Below are 22,705 nucleotides of genomic sequence, written 5' to 3'. Positions count from 1 at the left end.
TTGTCACACTGACAAAACCAAGGGGGTAGTCTAGCGCTCGGAAAGCGTTCCACCATAGGGGCTGCCATTGCTAACCAAGCCCTCACCTGCTTTTAGCATCCCATTGACCCATTGACATTTTTGAGTCACTTTGACAGTGAATAACTTTACATCTGAGGCGTTTAAAGACATTTGTCCATTGTTTATTTATAAAGAAACACGATAATGCATAAAAGTGTCAAAGCGCAAAGCGCAAGTAACTTTGTGGGCGGGTCTCGGCGCTGGTGTTATTTTCCCGTCGGGATAAATGGCTCTTGCGCCCAGCGCAAATCTATAATGGGTTGGTCTGAAGTAGCTTTATTATTCATAGGTGTGGTTTGGGCGTAACGTGAATAAACCAATCAGAGCGGAATCCACCATTCCCTTTAAAAACAGCTGTGCAAGTTCCATTATGGGTCGCTATTATTATGGCGTATTTACCAGACGCATGCCAGGAGCGGTTCACAGCCGAGGAGACTGATGTTCTTGAAGAGCAGTGAAAGACAGAGGAGTTGTGTTGTGTGGGGATGGGAGAAACACACCCAAAATAGCGTCGGTTAAACAGTTTTTTCAGTTTTTCAGTCGATTTTTTTTTTTTTTTTTTTTTTTTTTCCTGGTTCTTGACGGACAAACCAATTTGTCAGATGTCCTTATATACATATATGTCTTGCCACTATTGGGCAAACAGGTCTGATCCTTAATTACTACAATTAGCCCGAATAATTTGTAAGCTAGATTTATGCCTATTTTTTCACATCTTCGTCGCACACCACAATGATTTCCGTCATCTCATGTGTTCATATTTTTTTAGTGTAACAATTTATAATTTGCAAAAATAACTGTTGCATCTGTGGAGATTACATGAGCAAAGTGTATGCGCGTTGTGCACGCTATGCATTATGGTCAAGCATGCGCCCGTAAAATAGCATAATGAACAACGCGCCGCTGACTTTAGACCAGGTTTTTTCTGGTCAGTGGCGCAACTGTTTAATGGAACAGCAAAATAGCACCAGGGATTGTTTGCGCCGGAACACGCCTCCTTTTTTGCGCTGAACCGCCCAGGGAGCGCAAGTTCATTCACTAGTTTAGTGACGTGCTTCTGTGGAGGGAAAAGCGCGCTTTGCGCGGGTGCAAAATAGGAATGACACATGCGGCGGTGTACAAAGGCAATTGCGCTGGGTGCAAGATGGGGCCCAAAGTCTGATAAAGTGAAGGGAGAAGAATGGGGAGAAGCCCATAGTGAGCCAAAAGCAACGGGAGAAAATATTTAAACAACGTGATTCATATTTCACTTTCCACAACTACTAGAAGACCTACAGCTGTCAGACAGGAGGCTCACGTCACATCTACGTCCTCAAGCTCAGTCTGAGCCGGCGCAGTTCGCTCAGCCATCAGGAAGTGAGTGCCTCTAATTGGCCTCATTTTCCGCCGTTGAAGTCAATGGGATCGCTCTGTCCATTTATTTTACTGTCTATGGACAAAACCAGAGTCCAGATCCTGCTCTTATGATCGCTTGGCATCCGAACAAAATGGTCAAGATGTTATGACCATATTTCGTCCCAAAAGAGGGGGATGCATTGTTTCTTTGCTGTAATGTATAATTCTGATTAACATAATGTCAACAAAAATGAAATTGCTAACTATTTGTTGAATTGCGTGACATTTATTCTGATTTAAACAAAATGTTTCATAATTGTCAGAGTATAGTAGTTTTTTTTATGATAACTTCTTACTATAAAGTTATATTAGTTAACATTGGGTTATGCTTTAACTTATATTAACCAACACTGACCGATGCATTCATTAAAGTATTTATTATTTGTTGTTAGCATTAGTTCATAAAAATACAACTGTTGCACTGTGAAATTAAATATACACACCGATCAGGCATAAGATCCTCATATTGTGTCGGTCCCCCTTTTGCTGACCCGTCGAGACTAGACCCCTGAAGGTGTGCTGTGGTATCTGGCACCAAGATGTTAGCAGCAGATCCTTTAAGTCCTCTAAGTTGTGAGGTGGGGCCTCCATGGATCAGACTTGTTTGTTGGGCACATCCCACAGATGCTCGATTGGATTGAGATCTGGGGAATCTGGAGGCCGAGTCGACGCCTCAAACTGGTTGTTGTGCTCCTCAAACCATTCCTGAATCATTTGTGCTTTGTGTCAGGAGCATTATCCTGCTGGAAGAGCCACAGCCACCAGAATACCGTTTCTATCAAAGGCTGAACATGGTCTCAGCAATGCTTAGGTAGGTGGAGCGTCTCAAAGTAACATCCACATGGATGGAGGACCCAAGGTTTCCCAGCAGAACATTGGCCAAAGCATCACACTGCCTCCGCCGGCTCGCCTTCTTCCCATAGTGCATCCTGGGGCCATGTGTTCCTCAGGTAAGCCACGCACACACACACACACACCCAGCCATCCACGTGATGTAAAAGAACACGTGATTCCTCAGACCAGGCCACCTTCTTCCACCAACAGTGCCACCGATGGTGCTTTCGGCGGGGTCAGGGGTCAGAGGTCACCCTGACTGGTCAGCGGCTATGCCGCCCCATACGCAACAAACTGAGCTGCTCTGTGTATTCTGACAGCTTTCTATCAGAACCAGCATTAACTTCTGGAGCAGTTTGAGCTCCAGTAGCTCGTCTGTTTGATCGGACCCCACGGGCCAGCCTTCGCTCCCCACGTGCATCAATGAGCCTTGGCCGCCCATGACCCTGTGGCCGGTTCTCCACTGGTCCTTCCTTGGAGCACTTTTGATAGATACTGACCACTGCAGACCGGGAACAGCCCACAAGAGCTGCAGTTTTGGAGATGCTCTGACCCAGTCGTCTAGCCGTCACAATCTGGCCAAACTCGCTCAAATCCTTACGCTTGCCCATTTCTCCTGCTTCACACACATCAAATTTGAGGACAAAATGTTCACTTGCTGCCTAATATATCCCACCCACTAACAGGAGCCGTGATGAAGAGATCATCAGTGATATTCATCTGTCATAATGTTATGCCTGATCGGTGTGTGTATATATGACATTTCTCAGTGAGATTTGATTCTGTTATGCTCAGTTTATGTGTTTAATGTCTAGTGCACTCGTGTGTTTGATCTGCTCTGTAAGTGTTTGACTGAAGATCTGATGTTGTGTCTAATTCAGTGTGCTCAAGGAATAACCTCAACACTTGACTCTCAGATCCCCGTCCTACACACATCTGAACACTGTCTTCACTTCAGCGTTTGAGAAATAAACGCGAGCGTAAATGTAAATGTTCTCGACCTTGTTGCATATTTGAAATGACATTTAAGTGTTTTTTTTTTTTTTACATGAGTGACGGCGACATCTGTGGAGCTTTACCTGTCAAGGCTGGATGATATAAAAAGACATTTTTGTTATGTACTTTTTCCCGAGGATGTGAAATTGTTTCCCGAGTTGAAGGGAAGCCAGCTCTCACATAAGTGCTACATTTATTCTTTTTGCTTTAGATGAAATGAAGATTGACCTCATTTACAATCTCATTTATGTCAGTCCGTCAGACGAGAGGAAAAGAGACACATTCACTCCATTTAAAGGCAGAAAGTTTCAGTCTGAAGACGTCACAGTCCCCAGTTCTTCTTGTGTTTAACCTGAAGCTCTTCTCTCGTGTCTCTCACAGCTTTAAAAACGGCTCTTTCACCAGAGAGAGGATTCGAAATGAATGTGCTGGAGGATCATGGGAACGCTTCTCCAGCGCTTTGAGCTCCACGCCCATGGGAAACAATGGAAATTTAGGTGATTAAATATTGATGTCAGGATTATTGGTTAACTCTAAAACCATAAAAACACTTCCGTTACTTTAATTAAAAATAAAATAAAATATAAACAACTTGTTTTCAATAATTTATTTCATTTAGATGTTGTTTATTGTCATGTATTAAAATAACTAAAATTTAAACTGAAACAAAAATGTATTAAAAAAATACATATAAAAAAATTGAAAAAAAATGATGACAAACACAACAAAATTACTAAAACAATAAAATCACTTTTATTCAGTTTACTTTAATTAACAACTAAAAATAAATAAAATACAACTTATTTTATATATAAATAAATCATTTTATTTCAGCTTGTTACCAAAACAAAATTTAAAAATTGTATTTAATTTAATCAAATTAATAAGATTATTTAATTTAATTTAAAAATTCATAGCTATATACAGACTTACTTGAAATAAAATCAGTAAAAAATAATTTTCCAAAGCAGCATTTCTCATTGTTATTCAAATTAACTTGATGTACTAAAATAACTAAAACTAAAATAAAATTAATAAAAAATATACAGACATATTTAAAAAATAAAAAATAAATAAAAAATGACAAAAAACACAACAAAATTATAAAAAACATTTCAATTTAATGACATAAAATAAACGATAATGGCCATAAAATCAGTTAACATTTATTATATATAACTTTATTCCAGCTCATTTTCCAAAGCTAAAATTCTCATTTTCATTTATTTATTTTTTTACTTAATGTACTAAAATAATTAATATTAAAGCTAAAGAAGACAAACAAAAACAAAAGACAAAAAAAAAAAACACAACAAAGACTTTAAAATGAAAATAAAAAATACAAAAATATTATTCCAATAACATTAATAGAATTTCATGTGTTAAAACATTTATAAAAATATTTTTAAAATGGTATAACAATGTTAAATATATTAAATCCAGCCTCCCACTGTATCCCTCAGCCAATGACGGGACTCGTGTTTGTGTTTAATCTGAAACATTAGTGATGATGGCGTCCATATGCTTCTCACATCTCTGGTGGGCTGTTAATCAATGAAGCCGTGCCGTTTGTCCTTGTCCTGATGCGTGTGTGTGTGTGTGTGTTTCCAGGCATGTATTTTGACGTGATGGAGATTACGCCTCCCGCCGCCGGTGTTCACAGGTTTAATGCTGAAGGTCAAAGGGTGAGTCACCGAGTGGGCGTGCTGTAAACAAGACGCTACAGATTGATTTGCCCTTTTCTGCTTCATTTACTTCGGCTGAACAGGTTTGCAAATATTGCCACTGATCAGATAATTGCTTAATTTGTGCTAATTGGGCCACAGTTCAGTTCACCTGCTGTAAGACGCTCATTAACCCTCCAGCAGCTGTGATGTAGTTCTTTCTCTGGTGTTTGCAGTGTTTTTACTCAGAACAACTATTTTTCATGAAAACACGTGAGGGTCACATTTCACCTTAAACTTTAGGATTTTTAGGGGTCCAAACACCTAAGGTTCTGGAAATAATTGACGTGTGTATTCACTGCTACTCAGGCACACACACTAGGTGACTCTATAATAAGGCTATTGGTAGTTTGGATCATAATTTTGTAACCCTAAGGGCTAGAAACAAATATTTATCTTGAGTCAAGCCGTACAAACTGAATATCTCGGTTTCTATTTCCGCCTATAAAATGTATCTGTAATTTAGTCTTAATCTTGTTAATCTTGTAATTTTCCTAAAAAAAAAACTTTTTTTAACTCCTCCTAGGCTGTTGGTCTGATCTTCGCACAAATAGGAACACTAAAGCTAGGGAAAGTGTGAAGTGTACACATAAAAATCTATTATGTTTTATTTAGCAAGCATGTAATCACTTGAAAAAAGAGCATTTACAGGCAATTTACTAAGGAAATGTGTGTTTTTTAAAAGCTTTTTTCACCTTTCTAACAGTTAAAGTGATGTCCATAAAAGGGTGCATGCTTCTTTACAGTCATGTGAAGCATGAGCACACTGCAAAAAATGCTTTCCTTACTTAGTATTTTTGTCTTGTTTCTAGTCAAAATATCTAAAAACTCTTACATTAAGAAACATTTACTAGACAAGTACAAATTAATGTCTTGTTTTTGGAAAAAATAACTCAAAATAAAGAGAGTTTTTGCTTAAAATGAGCAAAATAATCTGCTAATGGGGTAAGAAAAATAATCTCACCCCATTGGCAGATTATTTATCTTATTTTAAGCGAGAACTGTCTTCATTTTGAGTTATTTTTCCCCAAAACAAGACAATTACTTTTGCTTGTCTAGTAAACACTTCTTGTTTTAAGAATTTTTAGATGTTTGGACTAGAAACAAGACAAAAATACTTTGTAAATATTTTTTTTATATTAATAAGATTAAATTAATAAAATTAATAAAAATTCATAACTATATACAGACTTATAAAAAAACATAAAAAATACTGAACTCATAAAAAAGTGTTATTTTGAAATAAAATTAATTTTAACAAATAAAATCAGTAAAAAGTCATTTTCCAAAGTAGCATTTCTCATTGTTATTCAAAGTGTCTTGATGTACTAAAATAACTAAAAATAAAATAAAATAAATAAAAAATATACAGACATATTATTAAAAAAATTACTAAAATAAAAATGACAAAAAAACACAACAAAATAATAAAAAACATTTCCATTGTAATGAAATAAAATAAATGATGACTGCCATAAAATCAGTTAACATTTATTATATATAATTCCAAATTATAAAGCTAAATTTCTCATTTTCATTTTTTTTTACTTAATGTACTGAAATAATTCAAATTAAAGCTAAAGAAGACAAACAAAAACAGACAAAAAACACACAACAAAGACTTTAAAATGAAAATGGAAAATACAAAAACAAAAAAAATATTATTCCAATAACATTAATAGAATTTCATGTGTTAAAACAATTATACACATATTTTTAAATACATTTTTTTTACAGTGCACACCCAATTTCGTTATGTTCTACACAAATCATGCAAGAAGAGGGACATATTTTGCAATAGAAATAAAGCCTTTTGACACTTTTTTAACAGTTAAAAAAGGCTGATCTCCATAATAGGGATGCATGCCTCTTTAGAACCGTGTGCCACATGCCACTCAGCTAATGATGCCAAATTCTGAGTTTGTTTAGGAATGATAGGCTTTTTAGGTAGACATAGCCATGCCTATTTTCTAAATGACCCTACAATAGCTGTCTAAAGGCAAGAGTGCAACCATATTTTTGATAATTATCGACCGAGACGGTCCTGAATTGTGCCACAGTGGTTTTATCACGGTTGAGCCCAAAGCCTAGGACTATTTCGGCAAGTTGTTTTTTGAAATAACCTTCCAGTATCTCATGAATGATTTGATTGACAGCGGCGGACTCCGAGGTAAAGTTGCTCAGAATGAGGAGTTCCACCATGCTGTATGAATGCTGTGGGCCTGTATGAAGAATCAGGTGATGTACAATCTCCCCTTATGGCCGATTGCTTTCACATTGCTCACAGGCCTCTAGGGCCGTGAGTCAAACAGGCCCAGGGAGGTTTGTTCCTATCGGAGTCCGTTAACCTTGTCTGATAGCTGCTCAAACTTCATTGGTCAAGATACGAGAATGTGCTCAAAGGCAGTCTTGGCACCTTGGATAAAGACGCCACATGCCAATTTTTAAGTCAATCAGCCTTAGCACAGGCATTTTTTCACACGACCAAAAAATGAGCTCTTACATAGTTGTGCTGAGTTTGGTGAAAATGTCTCATTCCGTCCACGAGTTATAGCCATGTTAGTAAATGTGGCTCCGCCCACTTCAAACGTTTGGCGGCCCTTAGAGACTGTGAATTGAAATTGAACTTTTTGTGATAATTATTGACGAGCAGACTTCAGAGAATCGTGCTGTAGTAATTTGGTTTCCCCTCATCAAACCGATCGGGTGAGCCTTGGAGACGTGTGTAGATGGTGTGAGTGCTACCGGCCCTTGAAGTTTCTACGAGTCTGCTTGTCTCTACGACTTACAGCAGAGTTCAAGCACGTTTCAGTGCTACGTGCTTGAACCCCTAATGAATTAGCCAAATGGCCAATTAAATGCCCTTTTTTATGAGTTGACCTATAGTTGCTGAAAGTAATGTCCAAGCTCAACGAAACGTGTCCCATAAAGACACCAGGGCACTCCAGGCACACCAAGTTTGTAAAATTTTGTCAAGCTACAACAAAACCCCCCGCAAAATCTTTAACCAAATCATCCATAAAGTTGAAAATTGGTAAGTGTCTTCTTTGGTGGACGTCCTTATATATCCTCTAAATTGTTGGCCAACATGTAATTATTTATGTATTTATTTATATGCATTACAGTAACGGCAATTTTAGGGTTGTCTTTAAAGCTACACTGTGTGATATTTTCCCCCATCTAGCGGTGTAAAGGTATATGACCATCCAGTGAATATTAGTTTCTGTTCCTCTCAATTCTGATTTCGTTTTAACTCCTACGGTGGCCGATTTAGTCCAAGATTAACATGGCTTCCAGTTCGACCTCGTTCATGAGTGCCAGCGAGTGTTAAAACACGAAAGGCGAAGCTTGAATTTACGGGTATGTCCCTCTTTGGCTACTGTACTTTCAAGATGGAGGGCCAACATGGCGACCGGCATTCCGGGTGAACCCCTCACCCGTATGTGTTTGCAGTAGCATACTATAAACTTACGAGAATACTTTATTACTTGAAAGAAGCAAATATACATTAATGAGCACATCTATTGTTTTATTTTTAAGCTAAGAATAAACTAAAAAAGTTACACAGTGTAGCTTTAATTGTCATCAAAATGAAAAAATTCTGTGAAAAAAATCTTTATGGTCTAAAAACAGGCTTCATTTTATTAAATATAAATCTATTTTATATAATTATTTCTGTGATTTTGAGGTTAACCATGATGATGATATATGATATTATATACACTTTATTGTCAGACAAGTCTGAAATGTTTCAACTATGACATGTTCTTGAGTTTTATGGTTCTATAGAAAAGTTCTTGATGTTTTCTTAATAGGTTTTTCTGTGTTTTAGTTTCTGGTTTGTTTCGAGCACAAGAATAGATTTACTAAACAAGAACTATACATTTCCTGTCTGTAAAACCTCTTTTCGTTCTAAGTGGACTCTGTATTATTATTACGGCACAAGCCCGGTTCTGAGGTGTATGGGCGGCTCGCGGTGTCATTTGAGTTCAGCTCAGAGCTCATCTGTGGGAATGTTGCCGTCAGACTCAAAGAATGCTTTATGGGAGCAGGAGCGGTCTCTGGTTACCTGAAGCCTGTCTTTGTGTTCGCTCTTGCACAGGCAGCTGCCTTTGACCGCGAGGTGGAAATCCGAGCCCTGGTTGAAGGACAGTTCTTGGCCAAACGAGTTCATGCCGAAAAGCTGGGCTACAAGATCAGTAAGTGTCTGATCTCCATCTCATGTTCTCACTGTTGTCTTCTTGTCTCTGAGTGAGTTATCTCTCTCAATAATTAGTGGTACCTATACTACCTTAGCAACTGCATAACAAAACCTTAGCAACTGCATGCCAGCATGCTGAAATCACAACAGCAATAGCATAGCAACACCTTAGCAACCTACTGAAAAAACCAACCACGTTGCAGCAATTGAATAGCAACACCCTAGACACTGGATGGCAACAGGCTAAAACCCGCCTATATTACCTTAGCAACTGCATAGCAACACCTTAGCAACTGTATAGCAATATGGTCAGATTTACCTATTTTACCTTCGCAACCACACAAAATCATGCTTATACAGCAGCAGTAACAGCATAGCAACAACCACATAGCAACTCCCTAGCAAACACATATCAACTTACTAAACCCCACCTATATTACCTTTGCAACTTCATGGCAACATGCTGAAACCACAACAGCAATAGCATAGCAACACCCTAGCAACCCCATGGCAACATGCTGAAACCACAACAGAAACTGCATGGCAACACCCTAGAAACTGCATTGCATCAAGCTCAAATCAACTTATATTACCTAAGCAACCACTTGACAACATTCTTAAACTACAGCAGCAACAGCATAGTAACAAGACAACATGTGCAAAAAGCATCGGTATTACCTCAGAATACGCATAGCAACACCCTGGAAACCACATGCTTATACCCACTTATTTTACCTTAGCAACCACATGGCAATGTTCAGAAAATGCTTCTGCAACTGTATGGCAACAACCGCATAGCAACATCCTAGCAACCACAAGGCAATGTGCTAAAACCCACCTATATTACCTTAGCAATCACATAGCAACACCCTAACAACCACATATAATGTGCTAAATCACACCTATATTACCTTAACAACCCCATAGAAACACCCTAGCAACCACATGACAGTGTTTAAACCCACCTATATTATCTTAGCAACCAAATATCAACACCCTAGCAACCCCATGGCAATATACTAAAACACAACTATATTACCTTTGCAACAACATAGAAACACCCTAGCAAACACATGACAATGTGTTGAAACCCACCTATATTATCTTAGCAATCGCATAGCAACACAACCGCATAGCAATACCCTAGCAACCATATGGCAATGTGCTAAAACCCACCTATATTACCTTAGCAATCGCATAGCAACACCCCAGCAACCACATGACAGTGTCCTTAAACACACCTATATTACCTTGGCAACCATATAGACACACAACTGCTTAGCAACACCCTAGCAACCCCATGACAATATGTTAACCCAGCTATAATATCTTAGCAACTGTATAGAAACACCCTAGTAACCACATGGCAATGTGCTAAAACCCATCAGTCTGTTGTTGTAGTTTACACATGTATTCTTTTCACTCCTGAATGAGTGTGTATTGTTTGTGAATAGCTCGTGTCCTTCAGCGACCGTGTGCCGTTTGTGAGTTTCTCGGCTGTTTGTGAAGTGCCAGCGTGTCTCTGTGAGCGGCGCTCATTTCTGGCCCTCTGTCGTGTGGCGGCGAGCGAGGCGCGGGTGATTATATGAGGAAGCGGGACTCCGGCTGCCAAGAGCCGCAGAAACAAACATGCTTTAATTAAAATCCCATCAGCCACTGAGCACGGGGAATTTACTCCTCGCCTGAAAGAAGCTCCCCTGATTATTGGCTGACCCGCTCACGGCTCGCCCGCTCTGAGGAGCAGAGCTGCACCTCTCGACTTTCACCAATCATGCTTAATATTCGCTCATGTTTATGCAGATGTGTGTTTACATATCAATAGATAATTAGGACCATTTTTAGGCCACTGACATTATTTCAGAGGGGTAACATCATGTAATCTTTTTAAACATTTATAAAATAACATTATAATGCCATATATTAACACTATTTAAACGTTTAAAGTCGGTTAAAGCAAGGAAGCACACTGCAGAAAATGCTTTTCTTACTTGGTATTTTTGTCTTGTTTCTAGTCCAAACATCTAAAAACTCTTACATTAAGAAACATTTACTAGACAAGCACAAATTATTGTCTTGTTTTGGGAAACAATAACTCAAAATGAAGAGAGTTTTTGCTTAAAATAAGATAAATAATCTGCCAGTGGGGTGAGAAAAATAATCTTGTTTTCTGTTTGAATTAAGATTATTTTTCTTACCCCGCTGGCAGATTATTTATCTTATTTTAAGCAAAAACTCTTAATTTTGAGTTATTTTCCCCCAAAACAAGACAATTACTTGCATGTCTAGTAAATGTTTCTTAATTGTAAGAGTTTTTAGATTCTTAGATCACAAATACTAAGTAAGTAAAGCATTGTATTGCAGTGAATTAAATTGACTGGAGAAATTATGCTAAAAACTCAGTTTTGATCACAGGAATAAATTACACTTTACTACATATTCCCACAGAAAACATCTGATTTACATTATAATAATATTTCACAATTTGTACTGTGTTTTTGATCAAATAAGCAAGAAGCAATGAGCTAGAAGACACTTGAATCACATTTTAAAAAATCTTGCACGCCCCATTTTTGATTGACAGCGTATATTATATATAAATAAAATAAATGCTCTTCATGACATCATGCATTTTTAAAGAATTTAATGTTTTTCCTGAATTCCACTATTAATATTAGATCAAAGTTTCTGATCACTCATTAGGCGTCACTGATGTGTAAATGAAGACGATCGTGTTTTGATGTTTGTCTGGCATCAGAAAGTCTCAGTAAATGCTGTAGATTTGGGCTGTAGAAAAATATATTCCTGCATTAATGAACCTTTTTTAATGTTTGGGAATAAAAATATTAATGTTAGTAAATTACCTCATGATTACAGATGCAGCTTTTAATCTTAATAATATTAATATTAACATTACTGCATGTGGTATAAGTATTGTTCGTTTGTGTTAACTATTGTAAAGTGTTTTGTAGTTGTTTTAATCTGAGCACCAGCATCTCCTCCACATATATTCACTCGGATATTTCCAGACCTGTGGGAGGATTCTCGGTTAGTCTTTTATCAGACAGAAACGTTGTCCGTCGATTTGTGCCGAAGGTGGTTTGACATTTAGTGTTGCCGCAGGACATGGTGTGATGTAAACTCGCTCTCACCCGAAGGTCAGCTGTGTTCTGACCAGGGTTTAACCAGAGTCACACTGGACGCCATCCATCTATCAATAGTCATTAATAATGCACCTGCAGGCTGACGGACGGGTCTGTGTTCAACACTAACATCTCAATGAGACTGTAGACACATGGCTGCTCAGATCAGAAGCCTGCTGATTGAGAAACACTCACTCACGCAGAGCACATTTGGATTACTGATCAATAAATAGCCGTTCAATTCATTCTGTGTGCGTCTGTATGAATCTCACTGCCCTGAACATGCAGTAAATGTGCTTTGCATTATTTCCCTGTAAGAAGGCATTAATTATTAGCCTGACAAGCCTGACCCACATCAAGACGTTTGGTCTGGAAACTCACCATTGACAGCTCAATCTGAGGGGCGGATAAACGGTTGTCTGTCAAACTCCCTCTGCACGCGATAGGATAGCGCTACACCAACCAGAGCAACGAAGGTGAAGCAGAGCTGACAGATTAAACATTCGCCGTATCCGGTCGGCTAAACTCCGAACACATCTTCCCTTTTTAAGAATGACTTCAGTGCCGCTCTTTGTTCTTTTCTCAGAGAAAAGCTTAACTCCAAGTCTTCCAGAGTCGCGGTCAAAGCTGATTTGAAAGACCGCCGCCGTTCGCCAGCTTCTGTGTTTACTAGAAGCACGCAAACGCAATTTGACCGTCGTCATTATGGCCCCGCCCACCGTCTCTATACACGATGTGATTGGCCCGGCAAGAGTTTGGCGTTTACAGCTCAGATTTGATGCCGCTAGGGTGCGTCTAGATTTCTAGGCTAATTAATTATGATTTTTGGGTATTATTTTAAGTATTGTGACGCCCCTCCACATCACTGGTTCAGGTGTTCAATCCCTTCATGGCCACAGGTGTATAAATCAAGCACTAGGCAATCGGACGCTTCTACACACATTAGTGAAAGAATGGGTCGCTCTCAGGAGCTCAGTGAACTGAAGCGTGGGGCCGTGATAGGCTGACACCTGTGCAATAAGTCCATTCCTGACATTTCCTCACTACTAAATATTCCACGCTCAACTGTTAGTGGGATTATAACAAAGAGGAAGCGACTGGGAACAACAGCAACTCAGCCACAAAGTGATAGGCCACATAAAATCACAGAGCGGGGTCAGCGCATGCTGAGGGTCACAGTGCGCAGAAGTCACCAACTTTCTGCAGAGTCAGCAGCTCCAGACCTCCAGACTTCTATGTCCTTCAGATGAGCTCAAGAACAGCGGAGAGAGCTTCATGGAATGGGTTTCCATGGCCGAGCAGCTCATCCAAGCCTTACATCACCAAGAGCAATGCAAAGCGTGGGATGCAGTGGAGTAAAGCAGCCGCCACTGGACTCTAGAGCAGTGAGACGTGTTCTCTGAGTGACCAATCACGCTTCAGTCTGACAATCCCATGGACGAGTCTGGGATTATGGTGTGGGGTTTTTTTTTCAGGGGTTGGTCTTGGCCCCTTAGTTCCAGTGAAAGGAACTCCCAAAACATTTTGGACAATTTCATGCACCCAACTTTGTGGGATCAGTTTGTGGACGGCCCCTTCCTGTCCCACCATGACTGCGCTCCAGTGCACAAAGCGTCGGCCCATAAAGACATGGATGAGGAGTTTGGTGTGGAGGAACTTGACTGGCCTGCTCGAGTCCTGAGCTCAACCCGATAGAACAGCTTTGGGATGAATTAGAGCGGAGACTGAGAGCCAGGCCTTCTCGTCCAACATCAGTGCCTGACCTCACAAATGAGCTTCTAGAAGAATGGTCAAAAATCCCCATAAACACACTCCTAAACCTTGAGGAAAGCCTTCCCAGAAGAGCTGAAGCTGTTAGAGAGGGTGGGCTGACTCCATATTAAACCCTACGGATTAACAATGGGATGGCATTAAAGCTCATGGGCAGGTAAAGGCAGACGTCACAAAACTTTTGCAATATAGTGTATATTACCTCAGCGAACAAATAGCAACGCCTTAGCAACTGCGTGGCAACATGCTGAAACCAGAGCTGCAACTGCATAGCTGCCCATCTATCTGTCTGTTGTTGTAGTTTACAGACATATTTAAGTTTCTTCTTATTCTTTGCTCTTTTCACTCCTGATTGAGTGTCTACTGTATGTAAATAGCTCATGTCCTCCAGCGATGATGATGAAGATGGTGATGATGAAGATGGTGATGGTGATGATGATGATGAAGATGGTGATGATGATGATGATGATGATGATGAAGATGGTGATGTTGATGATGATGGTGATGATGAAGATGATGATGATGAAGATGGTGATGATGATGATGATGATGATGATGAAGATAGTGATGATGATGATGATGAAGATAGTGATGATGATGAAGATGGTGATGATGATGATGATGATGATGATGATGATGATGATGATGAAGATAGTGATGATGATGATGAAGATGGTGATGATGATGAAGATGGTGGTGATGATGATGATGATGATGATGATGAAGATGGTGATGATGATGAAGATGGTGGTGATGATGATGATGATGATGATGAAGATGGCCACACCCCCTCACACAGGTTACTTTGGTTCATATGTGCAGAGCTCTTGCTATATCCATCATAAGGATATCGCTGCTCTGAGGCTGTAATTATTCTGTTGAATATCTGTATATATAATTAATATTTAAAAAATCGTAAATATAAAATCTTAATGTAAATTTTAATCTTCATAATGTTAATTATAAATCCAAATGTGAGGATTACTTTTAAATTATGTATACTTCAGTTGCATTTATATTTAAATTCATAAGTAAGATTTATTTTTACATTTATTTGTGCTTTTAATATTCATCAAAATGTATTATTATGGAAATTATGTGCAGGGCTTACTATTTTATGGAAATATACCCTGGGTTTCTTTCTATCTATCTATCTATCTATCTATCTATCTATCATCTATCTATCTATCTATCTATCTATCTATCTATCTATCTATCTATCTATCTATCTATCTATCTATCTATCTATCTATCTATCTATCTATCTATCTATCTATCTATCTATCTATCTATCTTTTCTTGCTTTCTATCTATCTATCTTTATTTTTTTTACTTTCTATCTTCCTTTCTTTCTGTTTTCTTGCTCTCTTTTTTTTCAAGGATCATGTTATATTCATGTGTAGGAGTAACACAATAGACGCTGATAGAGGCTGGATTATACAGCAAGGTCGTGTGTTTGTACATTTTGTGTGTGTGTGTGTGTGTGTGTGTGTCCATCTTCAGCAGCACCTGTAGGTCTCAGCGTGTGTGTGCATTAGGAGAAATGCATAGAAACGCACACGCTCTTAGGAGCGAGTCTCATGAATATTTAATGAATGCAAATGAGGCTGATCTTAATCGTTCCGTCAGTCTTTTTATGCGGAGGAAATGCAGGAATGCTGGAAAAGAGCCAGACCAGAGACTAGTCCAGAAGACGCCTGCAGTGTTGTTTGGTTATGCTTATGAAGTATAAAACACAGGTGTGTGTGTGTGTGTGTGTGTGTGTGTGTGTGTGTGTGTGTGTGTGTGTGTGTGTGTGTGTGTGTGTGTGTGTGTGTGTGTGTGTGTGTGTGTGTGTGTGTGTGTGTGTGTGTGTGTGTGTGTGTGTGTGTGTGTGTATACGTACACACACACAGGTTCTTATAGAGAACATGAACCTGATAATCAGACAGAAAGGGAGATATTTATATAAATATATCACTTTCTGTCTGATTATCAGGTTCATGTTCTCTATAAGAGGCAGTTTGTTGATCTCAGATCTGTTCCTCATGGTAAATTTTACAAGTGTAATAAGTTAATGGTTTGGATCTGCAGTGATTTTTCCTTTATATGTGCCATTTTATTGCATAACGTTTGTTTATGTGCTTTATACAGGCTGAATTATGCTTTTAATTAGCATAACATAATGTTTTATGTCTCATTGCAGCCGTTGATGGCAGGGAAAATATGACTGATGTCTGGCATGCTTCACACACACACACACACACACACACACACACACACACACACACACACACACACACACACACACACACACCAGAGAGAGAGAAAACTCACAGCTCTTCTGTTATGACCTTTCTGTTAATCTAATCTTGGGCTAGTTTATCACAGGCATGATGATATTTACCTCTCTCTGTCTCCTGTAGTTCGGGACACGCGAGTGCTGGCCACTGGAGGAGCGTCATCTAACAAGGACATTTTACAGGTGTTTATCAGCCTCAGCCTTCTATGGCATGTGTCTGTGTGTGATATCCTCATGATCTGTATGTCACGAGTCTTCTCCACACTACAGGTGCTGTCTGATGTCTTCAACGCTCCGGTTTACACCATCGACGTGCCGAACTCGGCCTGTCTGGGCTGCGCTTACAGAGCTCTGCACGGTATACAGCTTTCACTTATTATACATTTACATTTATGCATTTGGCAGATGCTTTTATCCAAAGCCACATGCATTCAATGTACACATTTTTACATCATTGTCAGTTCTTGCTTTCCCTGGGAATCGAACCCATGACCTTGGCGTTGCTAGCGCCACGCTCTCCTGGTTGAGCTACAGGAAAGCAAAACTATACCAACTATACCAGGGCCACACGACATCTGTGCAATTTTTTTGTGCTTTCTGCCTGGATTTTTTAGAAGAATCTGCGGAATTATGCGGAATGCGGAATTTAAATGCGTTAAAAAGATTAAAAAATATCAGAACTGAAAGCATTACAAATAAAATAGAAAATATTCACTTAACTTTTATTTAAGGTTTACAATACAAATACATTTTTTTTTTTTATAAATATCTCTCTTATTGCAGGCTACATCCACTAAAAGACAGAAAAATATTGATTTATCAATTGTATTGTAGACAATTCATTAAATAGACAATGTCATATCATTCAACAATAAAGCAAAATAAATCAATATACTGTAAAAAATTATTTAGAAAATAAGTGACCTGGTTGCCTTAAAACTTTGAGTTCATTGAAATAAAAATTTTGAGTTAATGCAATGAACATTTTTTGAGATTCGACAACCTTTATTAAAATATTATTAAAAGATTGTGTAAGCATATTGGGTAATTGTGTGTGTTTTATTTCTGATGACGCAGCCAAATAGTGCTATTTTCATGATTTATCACATTTTTTATGTGGTTCAGATACAATAATATTTTGAGTTTCTATTATTAAACACATTTCCTTCATTGTATCAACTAAAATTTTTAATTTCAATAAACTCAAAATTTTAAGGCAACCAGGTTACTTACTTTTTAAAGTTAAACCAACAAAAAACAACAAAATTGTACAGTGTACCTACTGTAAGTAAATAAAGTAAGTATTTTAATAGCTATAAATCTGTTGGCAAGTGACGTTTCATTAACTACTCTGTGGTCAATCTTATTTTAGACATTTTAAAATATTCTCTCACAAAAAAAAATAAAAAATCACGTCAATAAGCGCAGCCTACAACCCCTTACAATCACGCATGCGAGTGTGTATGCTTCTCAAATGACGAACACTACAATCTGCGGAAATCTGCGTGTGGGCCTGCTTATTAATAAATCATAACACAGGTCATTCTGGTCCTGTCCTCTGATTGGTCAGTCCTCAGCCCCATAGAGACCAACTATTATCCTTAATTTACGTGTCGTCTCTAGATCGACTCTTTATATTTTATATGATAATTTAGTTTTAATTTTTTGAATATATAAATAAATTATTTTATTATATGAATATATAAATCATTAGCATATTAGATGTAATTGTAATACATTTATTAATTAACGTTCAAGATTGTTTTTAATTTAACATTTTGATTTAAAGTTAGATGTAATATTTATATTTGGACAAAAATAAATGCAAGATTTATATGTAATTTTTTCTAGATTTTACCAGTTGAAGAAAGATTGATCAGACTCATATTTTATAATATTATGCTGTTTTAAATGTCTATTTTGATGTATTTTCTATTAATATATAAATTAATTAATTATCTTAATATAAGTAATTAACTTTTTATTATTATTTAATTAATATATTTTCAAGATTTAATTTTATTTTACATACAGATTTTAAGTTAGATGTAATATTTACATATAGCCAAAAATAGATTTAACATTTATTATTATATGTAATAACTATTTTATTTTATATTGTTTACATGTCATTATTAGATCTACTAGTTTTAGGAAGGTTTACCAGATTCTTATATTATAAGATAATGTTGTTTAAAATGTCTAATTTGATTATTAAGAATATATTAATTTTTTTTGTATTAATTAAAATATGAATTATTAAATTATACAATGTAATTAAAACATTTTAATAATTTTTTTGATTTAAAGTTAGATGTAACATTTACATTTGGACAAAAATAGATTTAAGACGTATATGTAATAGTTAGTTTATTTATTTATTTAATATTGTTTACTTTAATAACTTGAAAGATTTACCAAATTAACATTTTATAAAATTATGTTGTTTCTAATATCTTGATTTTATGTATTTTAATGAAATAAAATTTAACAACTCAATTAAATGTAAACTTTCAATTTAAATGTTAAATATGAAGCCATATGATGGTCAACACTGCCCAGAGATTTCACTCATTTGCATGGGCTTAAATATTTTTTGTATATAATAGAAATAGATTTTGAATTTATATTTATAATAGTTTATTTTCTTTTATTATTAATCTTTAATTATATTATCGTTTAATTTATAAGAACTAATCTATGAAAAATACTTGAAGAATAAATTAGATATTTTAATGTTTTATTAAATGTTTATTTAGTTAAATCTGGCCAAATGGTTATATTTAGTGCCTCAGATGATCTTTTTACTGAGCAGAATATCTGACTCACTGTCTGTCCTTCAGCCGCCGTCGCCTCCGTCTCTCTGACGTTCGCATCGATCCGTTCATTCAGAGGAAGATCGCTTTACTCCTCTAATGATGTCTGTTTGCTTTTGAGTGTGTGAGGCCCGAAATTCAGACAGAAGCTTCAGTCTGATCATGTTAATATGATGTGATGGAGAGGGTCGTTTAAAAGCCCTCTGTGAGCGTGTGTCAGTCGCTCTACAGTCCCATCTGAAGCCACACACACACACACACACACACACACAGAGACTTGAATCACTGTCAGGATGATGAGGACTTTCTGCTTCAAACACTCATTTAATGATCCAGATCCCTTTCTTTAATAGACGTCAGACTTTGCATCCTCTGGATTTAAAGTTTTTTTTTAAATTATTCTTATTATAAATCAATCCTGGCAATGAGCTTTTGTTTATTGGGAGAAGAGATACTCAAATTGGCTACATCCAGTGCAATGCTACATATTGCGAAAATATTTCACAATATTTCTGTATTTTTGAATCGGCCACTATATTGGCAAAAGTATTTTTGAGTTCAGGTGCTCCAATTCCTTCATGGCCACAGGTGTATAAATCAATCACATTAGTGTAAGAATGGGTCGCTCTCAGGAGCTCAGTGAACTCAAGCGTGGGGCCGTGATAGGCTGACACCTGTGCAATAAGTCCATTCCTGACATTTCCTCACTACTAAATATTCCACACTCAACTGTTAGTGGGATTATAACAAAGAGGAAACGATTGGGAACAACAGCAACTCAGCCACGAAGTGATAGTTATAATCACAGAGCGGGGTCAGCGCATGCTGAGGGTCACAGTGCGCAAAAGTCGCCAACTTTCTGCAGAGTCAACAGCTCCAGACCTCCAAACTTCTGTGGCCTTCAGATGAGCTGAAGAACAGCGTAGAGAGCTTCATGGAATGGGTTTCCATGGCCGGGCAGCTCATCCAAGCCTTACATCACCAAGAGCAATGCAAAGCGTGGGATGCAGTGGAGTAAAGCAGCCGCCACTGGACTCTAGAGCAGTGAGACGTGTTCTCTGAGCAACCAATCACGCTTCAGTCTGACAATCCTATGGACGAGTCTGGGTTTGGCAGTTGCCAGGAGAACAGGACTTGCCTGACTGCATTGTGCCAAGTGTAATGTTTGGTTGAGGGGGGATTATGGTGTGTGGGTTGTTTGGGGCTTTTTTAGGGGTTGGGCTTGGCCCCTTAGTTCAAGTGAAAGAAACTCTTAAAGCTTTAACATACCAAGACATTTTGGACAATTTCATGCTCCCACCATGACTGCGCTCCAGTGCACAAAGCGTCGGTCCATAAAGACATGGATGAGTGAGTTTGGTGTGGAGGAACTTGACTGGCCTGCACAGAGTCCTGAGCTCAACCCGATAGAACAGCTTTGGGATGAATTAGAGCGGAGACTGAGAGCCAGGCCTTCTCGTCCAACATCAGTGCCTGACCTCACAAATGAGCTTCTAGAAGAATGGGCAAAAATCCCCATAAACACACTCCTAAACCTTGAGGAAAGCCTTCCCAGAAGAGCTGAAGCTGTTAGAGCTGCAAAGGGTGGACCGACTCCATATTAAACCCTACGGATTAACAACGGGATGGCATTAAAGTTCATGTGCAGGTAAAGGCAGATGGCCCAAAACTTTTGCAATATAGTGTATATCCGTGCATTCACACAGATGCAGTAATTCTTGCTAGTTCAGTGAATAATGACTAAAATGTTGTGAAATGACAGTTGAGCAGTGCTTGTGTGTGAAAGCATGATTTTTTTAATTCTGTATAATGGTAGATCCACTGCACTCTACAGAAGCCAATTGTGTTGCGGACAGTAAAAGCGCTCTGATCTAGTCTGAACTGCTGTCTCCTCTCAGACGAACCGAGACACAAATGTTTGCCTGTGTGAAACAGGAGAGCCTTTTATCAGGATGAGTGTGATTGAGCTCATGACGGATGTGGTCTGAATCAGTTTCCCAAACTCTATTAGATTATGAACCATTAGACGGATTAATCATGCGTTCACACTCGCGTCGGCCTCATTATTCAGCGGTACATCTTGTCGAGAGCCAGTCATAAAGAAACGAAGCCCCGAGCAATGAATCTGACGATCAGTCGTTACCGAAGGCCGTAATTACCGCTGGTCTTCTGACACCAGCCCACCGGATGGACAGCAGCCGCGCTCACGTCAACGCAAGTCCATTTTCATTACATCTGCCGCTTGATTTTAATCGCTTGTCATGATTTATTTATTACACTGCTGGCCGTTAGAGGTGCTGCAGTGATAACAGTGTTTCTGCTGCGTCTGCTTGAGCTGGAGAACTAACAGGACGTCGGTAATACCTGGAGAGAGCCATTAGCATTCCCATTAGTGTGACCGGCATAATGTTAATCTGAGCACACAACCTGCATGCTGAAATCCTCAGTGAGGAGCTATTTATTCAGATTTATTTATTTGCCTTTATTCATTTATGTTGTGTTCAAATGCATTTCCACGTATTTAGTTAAATGCATTCAAAAATAGTTTAAATGTTCTTAAATGTATTGATTGATTGCATTTTTTTTGCTTAAATGCATTTCCATGAATGTGTTTAAATGCATTGAAATGTAATTTGTTTTAAATGCATTAATTTGAACAAATTGGCAAGTTTAAAAAAATTTAATTAGTCTAAATGCATTTAAATTTACTTAAATTGCTTTATTTTATTTATTTAAATTTTCATATTATAATAATTATATTATTTAAAGCTACACTGTGTAACTTTTTTAGTTTATTCTTCGCTAAAAACACGTAGTTCTTTCATAAATATATGTGCTCATTAATGTATATTTACTTCTTTCGAGTAATAAAGTATTCTGGTAAGTTTATAATATGCCATTGAAAATACATACGGATGAGGGGTTCGAATGCCGGTCGCCATGTTGGCCCTCCATCTTGAAAGTACAGTAGCCAAAGAGGGACATACCCGTAAATTCAAGCTTCGCCTTTCGCGTTTTAACACTCGATGGCACCGTGTCGAATGTGAAGAGGGGGATTGCCATGTTAATCTTGGACTAAATCGGCCACCGTAGGAGTTAAAACGAAATCCGAATTGAGAGGAACAGAAACTAATGTTCACTGGATGGTCATAAACCTTTACACTGCTAGATGGGGGAAATATCACACAGTGGAGCTTTAAATAAATATATATGTATTTATTTAATGATAGAGTATCAGAAATCTTTCTGACATATGAAACTCAAATGCCCATCTGGACTCTTTGTGTAATCTGGACTATATTGACCATGTAGTGGACGTCCACCGTCTCAGAGAAGATGACCCAACGGCTGCGAGCAGAAAGAGAAACTTTGCTGTCGTTGCTGAAGAGCCTCATTAGTCTTTCACACGAGATGAAGCAACTTCTAGAAAGCGTAACACACTGTGGCATCTTTTAACACACTGACCATCCGTCGCTCTGTGAGTGTGA

The 22,705-nt window shown here is 38.0% G+C and overlaps 1 protein-coding gene across 4 annotated transcripts in view; it reads left to right on the top strand.

The window, feature by feature from the left end:
- The window catches only part of xylb (xylulokinase homolog (H. influenzae)), a 48,802-nt gene that overhangs the window by 13,055 nt on the left and 13,042 nt on the right, over positions 1-22,705 (top strand). For 3 of the 4 annotated variants that reach the window (XM_067435162.1, XM_067435163.1, XM_067435164.1), the window contains 5 exons: positions 3,667-3,782; positions 4,897-4,970; positions 9,112-9,208; positions 16,526-16,584; positions 16,672-16,759. In XM_067435162.1, coding sequence (XP_067291263.1) covers positions 3,667-3,782; positions 4,897-4,970; positions 9,112-9,208; positions 16,526-16,584; positions 16,672-16,759 — 434 coding nt within the window. The remainder of the gene's footprint in view (positions 1-3,666; positions 3,783-4,896; positions 4,971-9,111; positions 9,209-16,525; positions 16,585-16,671; positions 16,760-22,705) is intronic. The other variant, XR_010901444.1, reaches the window with a different exon arrangement.

This window comes from Pseudorasbora parva, chromosome 24 (assembly GCF_024679245.1).
Source record: "Pseudorasbora parva isolate DD20220531a chromosome 24, ASM2467924v1, whole genome shotgun sequence".
Classification (NCBI taxonomy): domain Eukaryota; kingdom Metazoa; phylum Chordata; class Actinopteri; order Cypriniformes; family Gobionidae; genus Pseudorasbora; species Pseudorasbora parva.
This window is presented reverse-complemented; position numbering and strand designations above follow the sequence as displayed.